At 38.3% G+C, this 18,991-nt stretch overlaps 1 protein-coding gene across 1 annotated transcript; it reads left to right on the plus strand.

The window, feature by feature from the left end:
* Positions 1-14,496: 14,496 nt before the first annotated feature.
* On the plus strand, positions 14,497-18,705 carry CUNH11orf91 (chromosome unknown C11orf91 homolog). The gene is made up of 2 exons (XM_070957498.1): positions 14,497-14,905; positions 18,620-18,705. The coding sequence occupies exons 1-2, from the start codon at positions 14,497-14,499 to the stop codon at positions 18,703-18,705; spliced, it is 495 nt and encodes a 164-aa protein (XP_070813599.1).
* The last annotated feature ends 286 nt before the right edge of the window (positions 18,706-18,991 follow it).

The raw sequence follows: 18,991 nt of genomic DNA on the forward strand, positions 1-18,991 counted from the left end.
TTAATTGCAAATAGTAAGGCTATAGAAACAGAATATAAATAGAGCTATCCTAAGAGAGAGAGAGAGATTCTAGTATATAAAATGTGTCAATTATTTGATCTGTTTATAGAGTGCACCAGATAATATTTGTTCAATTAAGCATATGAAATTAGATCCTTATCTAAGTTAAAAATGCAAAATCAAATATTATATTATAGAAATTGAAGCAGACATTTACTCAGTATTTTTGCCATGGTTTTTTAAGGTTTGCCAATAAGAACTGGTATTAAAAATCTTTTTGCCAACATTTTACATTATTGATAACTTCAGAAACAGTGCTATGACTCTATACATTATGTGAAATGTTCTGCTTCAGAGGCGACAAAATAAGGCATACTTCATCCAAAATAGGCTGCTAGAAACATCACATATTTTTCTGGTTTTTGTTAAAACAATAAACTTTATACACACACACACACACACAAAATTATATATTATATTATCTGTGAACTCTTCTTTTTTAGGTGCTAGATTCCATCTTCATGATTTTGTGATTTTGTTGCTGTTGTTGCTGCTATTGTTATATTCAAACAGGTCTTTGAGCACTACTCTACTTTCATTAGCATGTTTTGATGGGCAAGTCATTTTTTTGAACTAAAAGTTATCTGAATCTAAAATAACATTATTTTTACTAAATTGTAAATACATTGCAATTAACACATAATATCTTATCATAAAAAGTTGAACCTATGTGTCACAAATAAGAAAAATTCTATGAAAAGCAATCATAATAATGCTCAATATACACATAGCTAGACAACAATGACAAGGGCTGAAGTTTTAGAAAACGTTACTAAATATCAGGTTTATAATCACTATAGAACTATGAGTGAGTCTGTCGGTCTGATTGACTGACTGACTGACTGACTGACTGACTGACTGACTGACTGACTGACTGACTTACCTATCATTTTTGCTTAACTGCCTATCTCACAAAAAGTCATTCTGGGTGGCATACAACAATCAAATAAAGCAATAAATATAAAAACAAATATAAAAATATAAAATCTATTATCTTTTAATGAACATACAAATGAACATACATTCCATTTGTATAGTATAGTTATTATAGAGGTATAGATTTATTTTCTCCTTTAACAGTTAATATTTAAAGGATTACAGTGTTAACTATGTAATACATAGTATGCATACTTATTATCTAGACTGATAAGTCTTCTAGAAAATGGAACATTTACAGAGTCACTTTTCCAAATACCTATATCTAATTTTATCATTCCTGTCTGATACAATGTGCCTATTTTTTGATGCCTCAAATTCTGCCATCAAAAATGATTGATTTACTATCTTTACTAAAGTGCATTATATCTTTCTATAACTTTGGAGATCTACTTTCTTTTCCTTTCTAACAATTTCATTGTTTTATCATGCTGAGCATTTTCACTTAAAACCTGACCACATTTAAGTAAAACTCTGGTTTCTCTTCAGATCGCATAAGTAAAGCTTAAGCTCACAGCTTGAAATTGTGGATCTTCTCTCTCTTATTAAAGTAGATCTAGAAAACAAATATTTTTATCTTTGGATATTATGCAAATTTGTATCTCATATGATTTCTTAGTGATATTAAATCCTGCAAAATATGAGGTTCTTGCATGGCTCTTAAAGTAATTGATCCAATTTATCCCTCTAAAAATATCCTTTCCTGTGTCAAGTCTTCAGCACATTTCTGTGCTTCTTTCTTATTATGTGCTAAATATATTTTTAAAAACCAAATTTTATGGATTCTAGCTGATTAGTAGATAATACAATGCACAGAACAGGAAAAATATAGCTTTGTTTATTGTTTCACTTTTAGTACTTTCACTTGGGCTGATAAATTCTTTGCATTTTCGGTTATCAACGTAGTGTCATCAGCCTAAGGGTTAATGATATTTCTCCAATTTTAAAACCACATTCATCTTCTTCCACTCCAGCATTCCTTAACATATATTCAGCAAATAAATAGAATAAAGAAAGAAAGACTATGCAGCTTTGTTGCACTCCTTTGTCAACATGTAGCCAGTCTGTTTCACCATGTTCTGTCCATACTGTGGCTTCCTGATTTATAGGTATATAGGTTACTCATGATGACAGTGAGACGTTCTGAGTTCATTTTTCTGAATATTTTTCACAACTTGTAACTAAACCTTCTTCTTCTTTTTTTCAAAAAAAGAGCTCACTTTACAACACATCATTACTGTTAACCATTAAAGGAGAATCCATCCCTTGATAAAATATTGAAGAGTTTCTCCTTTCCCTTCAGCAGGTTTAGGGTTAGAGAAATTATCCACCCAATTTATCTGCCCAAATATCTGTAAAAGATTTGGAAAATGGTTTGTATTCAACTCTAGCAGGAAATGCTTCTCAGCCAAGAAATACTGGACCCTTGTCCATGTAGAATTTGTGCTAATCCAGCATCAATATTCTATCCCCATGATTCTACAGTGTTATTCTTCTGGAACAGCCAAACTGTTTTTCTTTAGGCTCTGCCATGGTACAGCTCAAATTACAAAATTTCCATTTTTCAATTCTGAAGCTCTTGGGCAACCATTTTCCATTTATGGGATTTCCTGCTTCACTCTACTTTAATCTTTCTGAGTTCAGTCAAGCCATTATTCCTTCTCTATACACACAGAGAGACATATAAATAGAGGTTCTGCACTATAACCTACAACCATGACAACAACTGTTTGGGAGGGAAAAGGCTGGCTGCAAAATTAGTGTCATCATGTTATCACAGCTTTCAGAGTAGTTCTGTTTTCCCTTTTCTAATGATCAAACAAAAGCAGTTAGGATTAGGAGTTTCAGCTGCCTCCACATTGGAATTTTTAGATGAAATAATTCTAGCAAAACTGCAAGGATAACAACATAGATTAGTCCCTATTAGTCTCTGGGCACAATTCAAGGTGTTGGTTATTACCTTTAAAGCCCTACATGGCTCAGGGCCAGTTTATCTTAGAGACCGCCTTCTACCACATAGCTCCCAGCGACCCGTAAAATCCCACAGAGTTGGTCTCCTCCGGGTCCCGTCAGCTAAACAATGCCAGCTGGCGGGCCCGTGGGGAAGGGCCTTCTCAGTGGCTGCCCCAGCTCTCTGGAACCAGTTATCTCCTGAGGACTGGACCACCCCCACTCTATTGGCCTTCCAAAAAGCGGTGAAGACCTGGCTTTTCCGGCAGGCCTGGGGCTGTTGATCTCGCTGTTGCAATCTTGTGAGATCCAGCCATGAATGGTGTGAATGGGTTTTAATGTTTTAATTTTTAAATGTTTTTATAATGGTTTTTTTTAAAAATGCATTGTAAGCCACCCTGAATCTCCCGGAGAATGGCGGCATATAAATTGAATAAATAAATAAATAAATAAATAAATAAATAAATAAATAAATAAATAAATAAATAAATAATATACTGTTTGGTCAAGGAAGCTGAGCACCAATATAAGATCACAGATAAGCTTACTTAATAGCACAATATATTGTGCAATCTTATTGAATAAGAACAACTTCTTGCCACCAGGCAATTTCAACTGGAAATTGGCTGGTTTTTTGGGAAAACAGCCCCATTAGCGACAGGGGAAGAGCTATTTTCTCCCTTACTGTGTGGTATTGGAGTGAATACATTTTTGTCAGTATTGGATAAAGCACTGATTGAATTGTGATTTTGCCCTCTTTTATTGGTCAGCTGGAAGGAGCAATGACTAGTCACTGGGGTTCCCTTCCTGTCCTCAGAATTGTGAGACAATTATTCAGCTTGGAGGGATTAGAGCAATGTTTCTCAACCTTGACAACTTTACAATATGTGGATTTCAACTCCTATAGTTCAATTCCCATGCTGGCTGAAGAATTCTGGGAGTTGAAGTCAACTTAAGTGGCCAAGGTTGAGAAACAAACACTGTATTAGAGACTAAAAATGGGGTGCTCCATAATGATAGAAAGTGAACCAATAAAATGGGCTAGAAATAACATTCTCATCTTCTCCTGTTTATAGTTGGATATTATTCAGCAGATTCTGCCAGGCCAGCTTTTCTCAAAAAAACAAAAAAACAAAACAGCATTTCAGCATTATCCCATAGGCCCCATCCATTTTGGGAGTCATATAAATGCATATATTTCCTTTTTTGTAAGGAATTTTGTAAGTTTTTCAATGATTTGAGGAGATTAAGGCTTCTTATATGATGACGAGCATTGGGAAAACTTCCTTCTGATTGTTATAAAACCTTGGACCTTTTTGTCTTAGTTATTGTCTAAGCAAGCAAACTCCCTGGACACCTTTCAAGCCTTTCTAATAACATCTAAATGACGAATGTCAACAAATGCACACAGAAAATAAAGTCAGCTTGACCTCGATGGCTCTTTTCAAGACAGCTGAATTAATTTCTGAAGTCTAGAACCTTAATTTTCCTTTTGATAAATAGGAGCCTACTTGCACAATTCCCATCATATTGACAGGAGACCCTGAGGGATTTGCAGGCAGGTATTCTCTCTCCCCCTTCATTCAAAATGATTGTTAGGAGTTTGGACAGAGCATTGCACAGTAATAAGATATAATGTTGAACATTATATCAGAATGTAAACCTTGTAAACTATTATTGTAAATTTGGTTTTAAAAAATTCTGGATTAGATTATAAAATTAGAATAGAATAGAATAGAATAGAATAGAATAGAATAGAATAGAATAGAATAGAATAGAATAGAATAGAATAGAATAGAATAGAATAGAATAGAATAGAATAGAATTCTTTATTGGCCAAGTGTGATTGGACACACAAGGAATTTGTCTTTGGTGCATATGCTCTCAGTGTACATAAAAAGACAAGATAAACTTGTCAAGAATCATAAGGTACAGCACTTAATGATAGTCGTAGGGTACAAATAAGCAATCAGGAAACAATCAATATCAATATAAATCGTAAGGATACAAGCAACAAAGTTACAGTCATGCAGTCATAAGTGGGAGAAGATAGGTGATAGGAACGATGAGATACTAAATTTTATTTAGTATCCTATTTCCAAAAACAGCACCCAACATGATAGCAGATCATGGGCAATCTTGGGTGGTCTCAAAAAATGAAGCAGATTAGAATTTTTTTGCTACTTGGAAAAGAGAATTATCAGTGCTATAAACCAGATTTTTATAGGAAGGGTGAAGACAAAAAACAAGGGGAAATCACTTCTATATTGTTGCCAAGAAAACAAGATGGATCTGTCTTTACCATTTTATTCTTTGCAACCTAACAGCAAGATGAAAAGAAATCATCTACAAGGACTCAAGAGTCTTTCGTTAAAAAAACTCCGATTGTCTAAAAACTGAAGAACCAAATGTTGGTGTGCAGCGAGAAACCTACGAAAGAAAATTTAAGTTTGAAAGTGGGCCAGATTAGATAGGAAATTGGAAGACAAAAATCGAGAAGGATCCATTCCATCCCACTGGGTTTCTATGAGAAAGCAGAGAGGAAAGCAATTCAGAATGCTGCTGATTGCTCCCCTTCTAAGCCTCCCTTTGGAGAACCGGTAGCAGAAATTTTGAGTAGTTCAGAGAACTGGTAAATACCACTTCTGACTGGCCCCGCCCCATCTATTCTCTACCTCCCAAGTCCCAGCTGATTGGGAGGAAATGGGGATTTTGCAGTAACCTTTCCCTGGAGTGGGGAGAGAATGGAGACTTTACAGTATCCTTCCCCTGCCACACCCACCAAGCCACGCCCACCAAGCCACACCCACAAAACTGGTAGTAAAAAAATTTGAATCCCACCACTGATGGGCCCCTTATATGCATACACACCCATTACATACAGGGATGCAAATTACGACTTAATCCCATAGACAGGGGTGTCAAATTGGTGGCCTGCAGCCAGATACATCATGTGCAATTACGCCCACCCCAGCTCTGCGAAAGGAAAAAAACATTGTGATACATCACGTGATAGCAACGTGAGGCGGCAAGTTTGACACCCATGACATAGAAGAAATTACAGTGCTATGGCTGTTGCTGGTAAACAGATTGGAAAGAATTCTTGATGCCATGTTTATTTTTTCTATCATGTATTATTTTTCCTAAAACAGCAAGCCAGGTGCTTTCATTGCTGATATTCATCAGCATAGCACAAAAGATATTGATTTCTACCATGTTTGTCCTCAGCATCTGATATTCATGGGAGTGCTTCCTGTTCAAGGGTGTTTAATATAACTATCATGGCCCATTGTTACTATAATGGTTCTTTTTCACTGCTTTTTTTTAAAAAAGAAATGCACTTACTATATGTGCTTTGGTTATTTGTCTGTTTATATGCAAGTCGTTCTCCTTAGAGCAGTAAAGGTAAAGAACAAACAAAAGTAAAACAGCATATGAAGAAATTAAACACCAACTCAAATCATCCTTAATCCATCAATGATGAGAAGAGCTTGACATATTCTAAAAGGTGAAAGGTGAAAAGAGGGGAGACACCAATAATTCATTTCTTAATTTAGGCACACTGGCACATTTTCACTTATTAAAAATCCAAGCAGTAATTGATCAGCAATGTGAGTTATTTATTTATTTAATAATTATTTAGTTATTACTAAATAAGTAGTAAGGACTACTTCTTTCTTTATATTCACACCACATTTTTCTTCCAAGATGCTCAGGGAAGCATAGATAGATATTCTCTTTCTTCATTTGTTATCACCACACACTTGTTAGATAGGATGAGTGGCAATGTCATCTGCTGATAGGTTAGATAGGTTAGTGTATAATTTTATTTCAGATAATTACTAGCTTGAAACAAGATGTAAGAAGAAGATCAGCCAGAAGGAAATAACGTGCTCAAGTATAAATAAACTAATAAAGAATTATACTCTATTAAAACTAACAACTAAAACTAAAGTTTAGAGCTAGCTAAGTAGGGGAGAAAAAAATAAAAATTAATTACGGGTGAACTCTAGAACCAGATGCTGGATCACTATTACAACCAATTAACAATATATAGATGTGCCGTAATATCTAATAATCTAAAATAATGAGAATAAGTTATGGCGTATTTTTTCAAACATGCAAAGGCAAACCATCTACATCAGATAGAACACTGTACAACTTCTCAGTCAAAAACATGTCTGCCCCTATGGAGTATGTGATGTCACTAGCATGATTTAGAGAGGGAAGGGGCTGCTGAGTAGTACTAGATCATGCTTTTTATACTTTGCTGTGTTCCCCAGACATGGCAAAAGGTGTTGTGACCCAGGCTCACTTAGTCATTACAAGACACAATTGGTCCTAAACAAAACTGTTTTATTATAACAACTGAGAATTACTTCATTCCCAGCTTAGTCCAAATTAATTCCAAAACAAATCCTTCAGAAAAAGTCCTTCGGTTTATCACAAATCTTTATCTTCTTTGGCACCCTGCCAAAGGCCTTTCTTAGCAAAGCCCCACAAAGTTCAGAAACAAGAGACGCTGACTGGAAAACAGATTTAGCAATGTTGCTTTCCTACAAAGAGCCCAACAGCCTTTGCTGCTCTTTTAAGTCTTATGGGAGGGACCAATCATCTCCTGGCCTTACTCCCGAGTTGTCCTTTTTGCTTTAGCTGCTCTTGCCTTCTGGCAGCTCTGTGCATGCATGCACTAGGAACAAGCTCCTCCTGTTCCTCTACCTCTCTGCTGTCTGACTCTGGAGGCTCCGGAGTCTGCGCATCACTCCCAGATGGCCCTGGCCCCATCTCTGCCTCCAACACAGAGCCCTCGTCTGGGCCTTCCCCAGATTCCAAGACTGGCCCATGGTCCTCCCCAGCCTCCTCACTGTCCGACTCCACTGCTAGGTCTGCAGGCTGCTGGCAGACCACAACAAAAGGTACCTATTAATGCTAGTCTTTAGGATTTCCCTGAATTGTTCATCAGCTAAGATGGTAAGCAAGCTTAAACAGGAAAGGATGATATTAAAATCTTGATTAAATGGGGAAAATTGTTGCAGCATTTTAATTAATTTCTGGCCTATGCTAAAATGACTTAAGATGTATCTAAGTTTTTCACCAGGGTTGCCCAGGTCAAATATAATTGAGCCCCTTTTTTTCCTAACAACAGAAATGGGGCTGTTACTTGAACCCATCTACTTCATCTAATATTTTCAGATTCATTACAATGTCATACCGCCAGGTACTACTTCCAATCTGCCTGCAAATTTGAATTTGGGGTTCCCTTGGGCTGACATACTTTAATTCTAACTATTCTCATTTCCTGTGAATGACTTGATTAGAAAAAGAAAGAGAAAGAGAACCAATGCTTTGATGGCTTTTTTTTTTTAATAAAAAAAGGATTATTATTTCCCATCACCTTTCAAACTTCTGCTTGTACATCAGGTTCTCCAGCTAGATCAACATTTCAAATTAAAAGATATGTCTTTCAAACTGATTTTAATTTAGCTTTCCCTTTAACCAGCACAGGTTTAATTTGTTCCTCACTGCTGAATTTAAGTTCACTAGCGTTGTGCTGAGAGGTTCTGTAAACAGCCTCAACTACATTGTTCCACATCATTCTATTACAATAATAAAATTAACATACAAGGGTAGCAACGGAAAGGTTCCAGAAGCAGCTTAGTCCCAGTGAAAATTACAGGAACATGAATGCATTTCATGTGCCACAACGCACTATTGCACATGATGGTATAGCTGGAATGTAGTCACGTTCTAGCAGAACTGGAGCTGATGCTTGCAGAAAAGTAAAAAGCAAGTGCAGCTTCCTGGAGATTTGGGGAATTGTTGTTCCAGTACATCTAGAAAGCATCAGGCAGGAAAAAAAATTGGTGTAGGGTAACCAGAGCTGTGATTTTCAAGCCATATCTTTTGATAAAAAAAAAAATCATCCTGCAGTTAAACACTTACATGCATGAGGGCCATTCTGTAAAAATTACCTCTTTTGGAATAGTAGCAAAATGCATTACTACAGGTTTCTGAAGAAAAGTTATTGCAAGATAGAGTAGTTATTGTTAGCTCTTTCAGGGGCCAGAAGAATGATCCTTACCATTTTTATAAAGAATAGTGGTTATGAAATGTCTCAGCTGGTGGCTCAGACTTTTTTGAGCTTGGAAAGAATGTGAGGCTGGACCTGAGTAACAATTGGAGGGAGATTAGCAGGGAATAACAGGGCAGCAGGCTAGACTGAAAAGCTAAGAATTGCTGGCTATCACCTTTTTTATTACTTTATTTATTTTATTAGTCATATTTCTATGCCGCCCACTCTCCGAGGACTCTGGGCAGCTTACACCAAAAAAAGTATCCTAAATAGCATATTGCCCCCTAACAATCTGAGTCCTCATTTTACCCACCTCGGAAGGATGGAAGGCTGAGTCAACCTTGAGCCGGTGAGATTTGATCTGCTGATCTGCTGAACTAGCAGCCAGCTGAAGTAGCTGCAGTACTGCATCCTAACCACTGCGCCACCTCGGCTCTTTAAAGACCAATTGGCACGGGACTAAATTATTTGCTGGACCGCCTCTCCCTAACAGTATCTGCTCTTCCTACGGGATCCAATGGCTAACCTTTTCAGAACCATGCTGAAACTGGAACGCGCAGGCGATGCTGGAGCACTGGAACCCAAAAGAGAGCAGCTGGCTGGTGCACATGGCCTGCTGCTCTTCTGGGTTCCGTTGCACATGTTCACATGTGTGCATGTGCGCCAGCCAGCTGGTCCAGCGTGCATGCACACAGGCAGCTGCTGTCTTCAGGTTCTGGTACGCATGCACATGCCAAAACCCGGAAGAGCAGCTGGCCACTGCGCGCATGCACGCCGGACCAGCTGTGTGGCACGCATGCGTGTGATGGAACCCGGAATAGCAGCAGGTGACAGTGCGCGTACCCACAGAGATGGCTCACGTGCCATAGGTTTGTCATCACAGCAATAGGACAAGCAAACTCCAAGACCCTTCCCTGAAATCTTGCCTCCTAGTGGAACCTTGGAAGCATGTCTTTTCCATGGAATATTCTTATACATATATATCATGGAATAGCCTCCCCTTGGTGATTTGGCAGAGTCCCAGAAAACCTTTTGGCCTTCCAGAAGACTATCCAGACCTGGCTTTTCATGCCACTACTGGATAGAATCGGGATATCTAGAGCTGGTTGTTAAGTCTTCTAAAAGGATAATTGACGCACCAGGTTTTAATTTTAGGGCAGTGGTTCTCAACCTGTGGTTCGTGACCCTTTCACAGGGGTCGCCTAAGACCATCGGAAAACACATATTTTCGATGGTTTTAGGAATAATTTTATGGTTGGGGGTCACCACAACAACATGAGGAACTGTATTAAAGGGTCACGGCATTAAGAAGGTTGAGAACCACTGTTTTAGGGGGTTGGGAGTTTGACGGTTTATGATTTTATTGTTGTAGACCACCCAGAGTTGTTTTTAAGATGGATGACCATACAAATCTTTTAAATGAATAAATAATCAATCAATCAATCTTGGAAGAGAGCAATGACAAATGAAGAAAAGAGACGTGTGTTCATGAAGTAATGAGGAATTGAGCTTGTTGAAGGGCATATTTATCTTATTTTGTTATAAAAATGTCTAAGGGAAATTGAATGCAGTATTGCAGGCTAATTCTACTGATCGCCAGGAATTCGATTCTGACCGGCTCAAGGTTGACTGAGCCTTCCATCCTTCTGAGGTTGGTAAAATGAGGACCCAGATTGTTGGGAGCAATAAGCTGACTCTTAGAGAGAGTAAACTGCTTAGAAAGTGTTGTAAAGCACTGTGAAGCGGTATATTAGTATAAGTGCTATTGCTATTGCTATATTGAATACTACCAGTTAACCATGAAGGGCATTTTCACCCAAGGACTCTGATCCATTTCAAAAGCAGCTCTTCTCTTTCCTTCTGTGATTCCATTAAACTGGTTGTATTTGATGCCAAGCTAAATCTCTGGATTCAGCTGCAACATATTTTTTTTTTTAATTTGATTTATATGCCGCCCTTCTCCGAAGACTCAGGGAGGCTTACAATGTGCTCAGCAATAGCCTTCATCCTTTTGTATATTTATACAAAGTCAGCTTATTGCCCCCACAAACTGGGTCCTCATTTCACCTACCTTAGAAAGGATGGAAGGCTGAGTCAACCTTGAGCCTTGGCGAGATTCGAACCCTGCAGTAATTGCAGGCAGCTGGTCTTAATAAGCTTAATAACAGGGTGCCTTAAACCCCTGTACTACCAAGGCTCTTATTCATATTTGAAGTTGTGATACAATTAACCCCTTTTTTTAAAGCTCAATGGCCTTGTGAAGTTTGTGGGCAATCCATTTTTCTATTACCAGAAATTCCTGGCAAATCATACCTTGAGTTCCCTAATATAGGAGCTAATTCTCACGTGGCTGAAACTAAACAGGCTGGACCAACAATCAAGAAGTAAACAATGCCCCAATCAAGGAACTGCCAAACAAGCTAACAGTAAACAGCCCATCCAAAGAACCCCAAGGCAGTGGTGAAATGTAAAATTTGTTACTACTGGTTCTGTGGGCGTGGCTTGGTGAGGGAGTGTAATATGACTGAGTGGGTGTGGCCAACTTTACTAAAAAAAATTTACTTTTTTTTACTTTTAAAACCATTTTTTCTACAAAAAATGCTTTTAAAGCCTCTGAAAATCCCAGCTGACTTGCCTGATCAGCAGAGGCTTTCTTTTTTTTTAAAGCCTCTGACGATCCCAGCTGACTTGCCTATCAGCAGAGGCTTTCTTTTTTTAAAATTTTTTTTAGCAGATTAAAAAAATTTTTAAAGCCTCTGACGATCCCAGCTGAGTCGCGCGATCATCAGAGGCTTTTTTTTTTCTTTTAAAAGCATTTTTTCGGCCAAAGAGGTTGTAGAAAAAATGCTTTTAAAAATTAAAAAAAAGCCTCTGATGATTGCGCAGCTCACCTGGGCAATGGGGGGGGGGCGGGGCAGGGATTTTTGCTACCGGTTCTCCGAACCACCCGCCTCCATCGCTACCAGATCGTCCGACCAGGTCTGAAGTGGGAGCATTTCACCCCTGCCCCAAGGCCACTCCCACCAACATTGACAGGGCAAGCCGCTAGAATATAAAGTGAGAGCAAATCCCCTTCCTTACTATCACTGATGTCATCTAATTTGGCTAATGAAATGTCTGCAAGAAAACAACCAAGCTCAGAAAGCACCAAGGATCCCTCATTTCAACTCTGAGCTACAAATGTTCTCCTTTATCAGTAAAGATTGAGCTGCTGTTAGATAGGTTTTCTGTGTTTACATGGTGTTTTGGGGATCATTTATGGTTATTTTTGTGCTTTTTTTATTTTTAACTGTAAGCTGCTCAGAGTCATTGGGAGTCACGTGGCCTGTAAATAAACAAGATGTTACAAGCCCAATACTCATTATTTTCTGAAGAATGCTGACTGACTCTTGCCAAACAATGGGAAGCCTACAAGCAGAATAATGACAGTAACTTCTCTCCATAGGTAAATAAATAAAAATAAATATGTCTCTGAAAATAGAGGCAGGATATAACCACAATAACCATAGTGATTAATAGCTTCATGAATTCCCCCAAAGTGAATTCCATAGTGTAACTACACAGTGCCTGCTACAAAAAAACTATGCAAAAACCTAAGCAGTTAATTTCTCACTTAATGCACTACCATACAATTCCCCAAGCAACATATTTTTTCAATTCCAATAGCATATCGGTGTGAAAACAGTCTAACTGCCTTATTTGCCACAATTATACTTAATTTCTCAAATTGGTTAAAACAATGATTAACGGGTGAAAGTTTGGTTACTTAATTACCTGACAAAAAAGTTACTGCCCTGCTTCACATATTATTTTTTCCCAAAAATCAGTTTGAGAAAAAAAAATTGAATATTCTTCAGGTGGGTTATGCCCATATCTTTCTTACAGTGGAGATTATGTACTATGAGGGAATATAGGTAGGATATTAAGTAGCATGTTAAATACAATGAACAAGCGCAGATATAAATACCTACACAGGCGGCCAGACTGTAAGTATTTGATTCCCTCTGGTGGATGAAAAGCAGTTCTGCAGGTAACTTTGAATCACCCAAAATCTCTATTATCTAAAAATACTTTTTCCTGCAATAAAAAATGTGCTCACAAGAATGCTAATTTAATTTAATTTAATTTATCGAATTTCTATGCCGCCCAACTCCCAAGAGACTCTGGGCAGCTTACAGCAAAAAAAAAAAATACAACAAAGAACATAGGAAAATTATTTTAAAACCTTATAAAAAACATTTTAAAAACATTAAAAGCCCATGCACACGTATAAGAGAACTAACATTGGTACAGTAACTGTGGCAGATAGAGAGTGCTTAAAAAGATGTCTTATCTATTTCATGGACTTCTTATATGAGTGACACATTATTTGTACATGATTTGCATACTAACATCTTCTTCTCAGTAAAAAGTAGGACAGAGTACAGGTTTTAGTGTAATAGTAAAAATAAAAAATATGGAAGAAACGTGTGTACAATTAAAAAAAACAATATTCACGACTGATTCTTCAATAATTTTAGCAACGACATGCTTATCATACAGACTGTTCTGAAATCCATCATCTTTAAAAGAATTGGGAAAAGATTAGGTAGTGAGCTGAGATCCCTCCTTTGTAATTAACCACTGTCCAATAGGTATATTTCAGTAAAGGGGAAGATATGGGAGATAAATGTTTGGTGGTTTAAGCCTGCTCCTTATCCTCAGGGACTCCTATTCTTTCCTTAGTGCTTCAAGAGAGACACAAAATCTAAGAATGGCCCAACAGAGAAGACAACATGGATGCAGAGAGAGAAAGGGAATACAGGTAGTCATCAATTTACAACAGTTAGCTTAGTGACCCTTCGAAGTTACAACGGCATTGAAAAAAGTGACTTATGACATTTTTCACACTTATGACCATTGCAGGATCCCCATGGTCACATGATTTACATTCAGATGCTTGACCACTGACTCACATTTATGATGGTTGCAGAGTCCTGGGGTCATGTGATCCCCTTTTGTGACCTTCTTGACAAGCAAAGTCAATGGGGAAACCAGATTCATTTAACAACCATATTATTCATTTAACAACTGCAGTGATTCACTTAACAAATGTGGCAGGAAAAAGTCATAAAATGGGGCAAAATTCACTTAACGAATTTCTCACTTAGCAACATCAATTGTGGTCATAAGTTGAGGACTACCTGTATAACAAATCAAGTGTCTATTTCTTGAAAAACGTTAATATATTTCATCTTCTAGTTTAAAATTTAATTGCTCAAGGCTGATATGAAAGTGAAGGCTGAAGAAATATGGAAGATGTCTTCCGCCAAGGCAAAAGTGGGGGAGACGATTTCTGGGAGCTGAGGTGTACATATCTGAAGGCTGCTGAGGGTGAAAAACACTGGTCTAGAACTTTAAAACTCCATGACATTTTCTAGATTCTGAGGTTTCCATGGCAGTAGCAGTGCAGTTGCTGAGCCATCAGAAGCAACTCCATGAGCCACCAGCAACAGCCTCTTCCACCCCCTCAGCCACCACCCCCTGTATTCTTCCCCTCCCTCTATGATCGAACTACCCAAAGCACTAACCTAACTGATTGTGCTCTCTGGCGGAAGCTTTTTGTGCCATTGCGAGGAGGGGACGCAGCAGCACCAGCTGGGCCTCAACGCCCTCCACCTGGTCTTGGATTATTTCCACTCACAAGCGAGCGTTGTTGCCCCCCTCCCTGGCCAGCTGGCCTGGCTCCCATTCCCTATGAACCTTTGCGCTTCTTCTGTCCTGCTTCAGAGAACACTGAGGCGCACCAGCAACAACAGCCAGATGGGGAAATCTGTGAGCTTGGCATCCGTCTGAAGGAGTTGGAACTGCTGGCCCTCACAGGAGATGGCTCTGACCCACAGCAGTGTGAGTAATTGAAAGTTCTGACTCCTCATAATCTTGCTTGTTGACACCTTTGCTACCTCAAAGTAAGAAACAATGCGGTTGGAAAGGCTTCACCAACTACCAAAACAGAAGATCCTCGTCTTCCAAACAGTCTAACACGACAACTTTATATTTCATATCTCTTTCCCAAACCCAATACTTTGGCTTGAAAATTTCTGTATTTGTCCTATCAGAAAGCCTTCCCAACAAGATTACTAGGTTATATCTGTGCCTTTATTATTTGCGCAGATATGAAAACCTTCTTGTTCAAAAACAATACCATTTGAAGAGGAGAAACAATTATCTACATTTTCCCCCCTTCATAAATTATTAGAAGTCCAACGTTTTTATTCAATAAACCTGGCAGTTCCAATCTCAATGCATTCACATAACAACTTAATGAATATCTCAAATCATTTCCATTAAAAAACTATAGTTATTCTGCCAGCCCCAAATCTACCAAATTGTAATCCCAAATTAGTCTTGAGTACAAGGTGAAGAGGAGGGTGACTCCCACCACCACCAGCCACACAGATTCTCCTGCCTATTATTTTCCCAGTTCTGTCCTGTCATTCATAATTGTCACAGAACAACACATTTGCCCCAACACCAAGTTTACCCCAAGAGAATAGAAGGTTAAAGCTCAGTAATAAGATAGTGAAGAATTAGCATGATACCTAATTTCTACTACTGGTCCAAAGATTTTGAAAACATTGGGCAGCTCTCTAGTTTGTGACCAAGCAATCCTTTCATTTCAATTGATCCAAGGCCTGAAATCTAGAGTCACTCTATCCTGAATATATTTAACCACTCTAGAATCTCCAATATCCAAGTTTATTTGAATCTTTGAGAATTTTATAAATAACATCTCTTTTTTGTTATTGTTGTTCCTATGCTTATGGAAATATAAAGGAGTATCCAGACTGAATGTTTATACTTTTCCCTCCTGCCTAATAGTATTAAAACTAGCAGTGCTCAACCATTGCGACTTGGCAGCCCAGCAGTGGGGGAGAGGGGAACCGGGCCATGTGAGCAGCGGGCCAGGGCACATGCGTGCACATCTGAACTTGCATGAGTGGTGGGTTGGTTCACATGTAAGTGCACACAGTTCAACTTGTGCAAATTGAGCTGCGTGCACGTGTGCATGCATGCTGGCCTGCCACTTGCATATTCCAGTTGCCACAACCTGGGTGGTTGGGGACCCTTGATTTAAACAACAACAACAACAATAATAATAATAATAATGCCACCCAGAGTCACCCTATAGTAAGATGGGTGGCCAACAAATTTAATAAGTAAATAAATTTAATAAATAAAATAAATAAAGAGATGCTTTAAGTAGTTAAGTAAGTCAGCTAAACAATGCCGGCTGGCAGGCCTGCAGGGGAGGGCCTTCTCTCTGGAACCAGTTACGTCCTGAGGTCCGGACCATCCCCATCCTATTGGCCTTCCGAAAAGCGGTGAAGACCTGGCTTTTCCGGCAGGCCTGGGGCCGTTGATCTCACTCTTGTAATCTGGCAAGATCCGGCCATGAATGGCGTGAATGAGTTTTTAATGTTTTTAATGTTTTTTCATTTTTAAATGTTTTTATAATGATTTTTTAAAATGTATTGTGAGTCTTCGGAGAGGGGCGGCATATAAATTGAATTAATTAAATTAAATTAAATTAAATTAAATTAAATTAAATTAAATTAAATTAAATTAAATTAAATTAAATTAATTAAATAATTAAATTAGTGGCCACAGCTAGTTTTCAAAAACATTTGTTTAAAATAAAAGCAATACATGATCAATGTATACACTTCCAACATCTGTACATATAGTTAAAAAATTTTAACTAAGAAATCATATATTCGATCCCAAGTATGCACCCATTAGTGGACACACCTTTTAAAGTAAGGTCTATTCATGGATACTCCAATTGTAAGGCAATTTCATTATGCCTCTTTCCCTTTGCAGGTTTTTGTGATCTTACACATCTGTTTTAGGCAGCTAGAAGTCCACATAGGAAACAGACATCAGGGGGAAAAATTCCCCCTTCTGTTAACAAGATCTTCTGCTGGATCTTGGCCAATTCATAAATATAGCTCGCTTAGAGTCCAGACCAATGTACTCTGAAACCAAGGATGGAAGAAATGTTTTTAAAGTGATTTATGAAGGGTATGTTGCTATGGTGGGAAAGAACTTCTAAAACAACTTCTAATCTTTGTGATCTTTTCAATCAGCCTTTTCTCACCTGATGTATTCCAGAAGTCTTATAATGCTTCTCCCATCTGTTCTAGCTAAGCCAGTGGACCTGGTGAGCATAATGCTGGACCAGGATATTTTTATGATTCTTAATGCAAAGAGATAAGAGGCTTACTCCAAGAATTTTGAGCCAATCATTTTGATGTCCAGCTGACATAAAATACCAATTCCTAAATTGATGGGTAAAAAATAACATTTTACAACGTAAATCTTCATCAAAGTAATTGCAGGCAGATTATTTGAAAATGAGAATTATTTGTATCAACTGAAGATTGCATACTGAATGGGCAGCTATAAGTGTATATTTCTGCCAGAATTGTGGAGAAAATTTAGAAAGTTGATTTTTTTATTATTATTATTATTGATGATCCTTTGGGAGATTTAAGCTGTTAACCCATATTCCTAAAGTCAATTGTGTTCCATCCATAATAAAAAGAAAAGCTGTCTATAATCACTCATCTTGGAAATTTGTGACTGCAAAAAGTTCCAGCAAACATCAGAAGTCATATGAATAGCTTGGGGAGGGGAATGCTGTGCAGTTTTGATGTATCATATAAAAGCATCACACCATCACTGGGCAAATGAGTTATAGAACAATACAGGTAGTCCTCAACTTACAACAGTTCATTTAGTGACTGTTCACAGTTACACCGGCACTGAAAATTTTGACTTATGACCATTTTTCCCGCTTAAAACCGTGGCAGCATCCCAGTGGTCACATGATCAAAATTCAGATGATTGGCAAGTGGTTCATATTTATGACAGTTGCAGTGTCCCGGGATCGTGTGGTCTCCTTTTCCAACCTTCTAACAAGCAAAATCAATGGGGGATCCAGATTCACTTAACAACCGTGTTACTAACTTAACAAATGCAACGATTCATTTAACAACTCTGGCAAGAAAAGTCGTAAAATGGGGCAAACCCACCAGTAGTGGGTTCCACTTACCTTTGCTACTGGTTTGCAATTGTGAGCGCACGCTCAGCGCTTCTGCGCATTCGCAGAACCTTCTGCGCATGTGCAGACCGTCTGTGATGATGTCCGGGCGGGTGGGTGGAGTCTCCCGCCGCCGCCGCTACCAGTTCGTGGAAACTGGGGTGAACCGGTAGAACCCAACCACTGGAGCTCACTTAACAAATGTTTCACTTAGCAACATAAATTTTGGGCTCAGTTGTGGTTGTAACTTGAGGACTACCTGTACAGTCACCAACAACAACCTCTGACAAAGGAACAAGGGGTCTAGAATTTGCTCTGTCACAAGCCTTGTGTTGCTCTGTCACAAGCCTTTGCAGGCAAGCCACTTTTCCCAAATATTAACTTTAGAATAAGCTCCAAAACCAATGTCATTGTGACTTTTTTTAATTTTATTTTTTATTTGCTGTTACTAAAGAATCATATGTCTTTGCAATAGTACCTGTAACATGGCTAATGTTAAATTCTACACTTTTCAGATAAGCTTCTGAAGGCACTAAAAGATGAAAAGACACAAGATGAAATGACAAGACTGACCCTGAAGAAACATTCACCTATATCATGAAAGCTATTCACGTCTGAGCTGGGAAATTTGTTAGTATGGCAAAGCTATTGTGAGTGACATGGGGCCCATAGTCTGCCAATTGCTTCCTCATGGACTGTTTCTACAATATTCTCATTTTGACAATAAAGTTATTTTCATCCACGCTTCTTGGAGGTGGTTAATCCTGAACTGGAATTCCCCAGCAACTTTCAACTTTTCTCCAGTATTCCTCTTGATACCTAATCTAGACTTTCTTCTCCTTAAACTGTATCCTCTATGTCACTCGGTGTGTGGGTCAGTTATCAAT

The sequence above is a fragment of the Pituophis catenifer genome, unplaced genomic scaffold, assembly GCF_029215685.1.
Source record: "Pituophis catenifer annectens isolate HBS135680 unplaced genomic scaffold, rPitCat1.0.hap2 SCAF_1, whole genome shotgun sequence".
Lineage (NCBI taxonomy): Eukaryota > Metazoa > Chordata > Lepidosauria > Squamata > Colubridae > Pituophis > Pituophis catenifer.

Bases quoted from the DNA above. Each gene is read 5' to 3' on its own strand.
- CUNH11orf91 (XM_070957498.1), top strand. From the start codon at position 14,497: ATGAGCCACCAGCAACAGCCTCTTCCACCCCCTCAGCCACCACCCCCT. The intron at 14,906-18,619 runs GTGAGTAATTGA...TACACTTTTCAG, and splicing joins TGGCTCTGACCCACAGCAGT to ATAAGCTTCTGAAGGCACTA.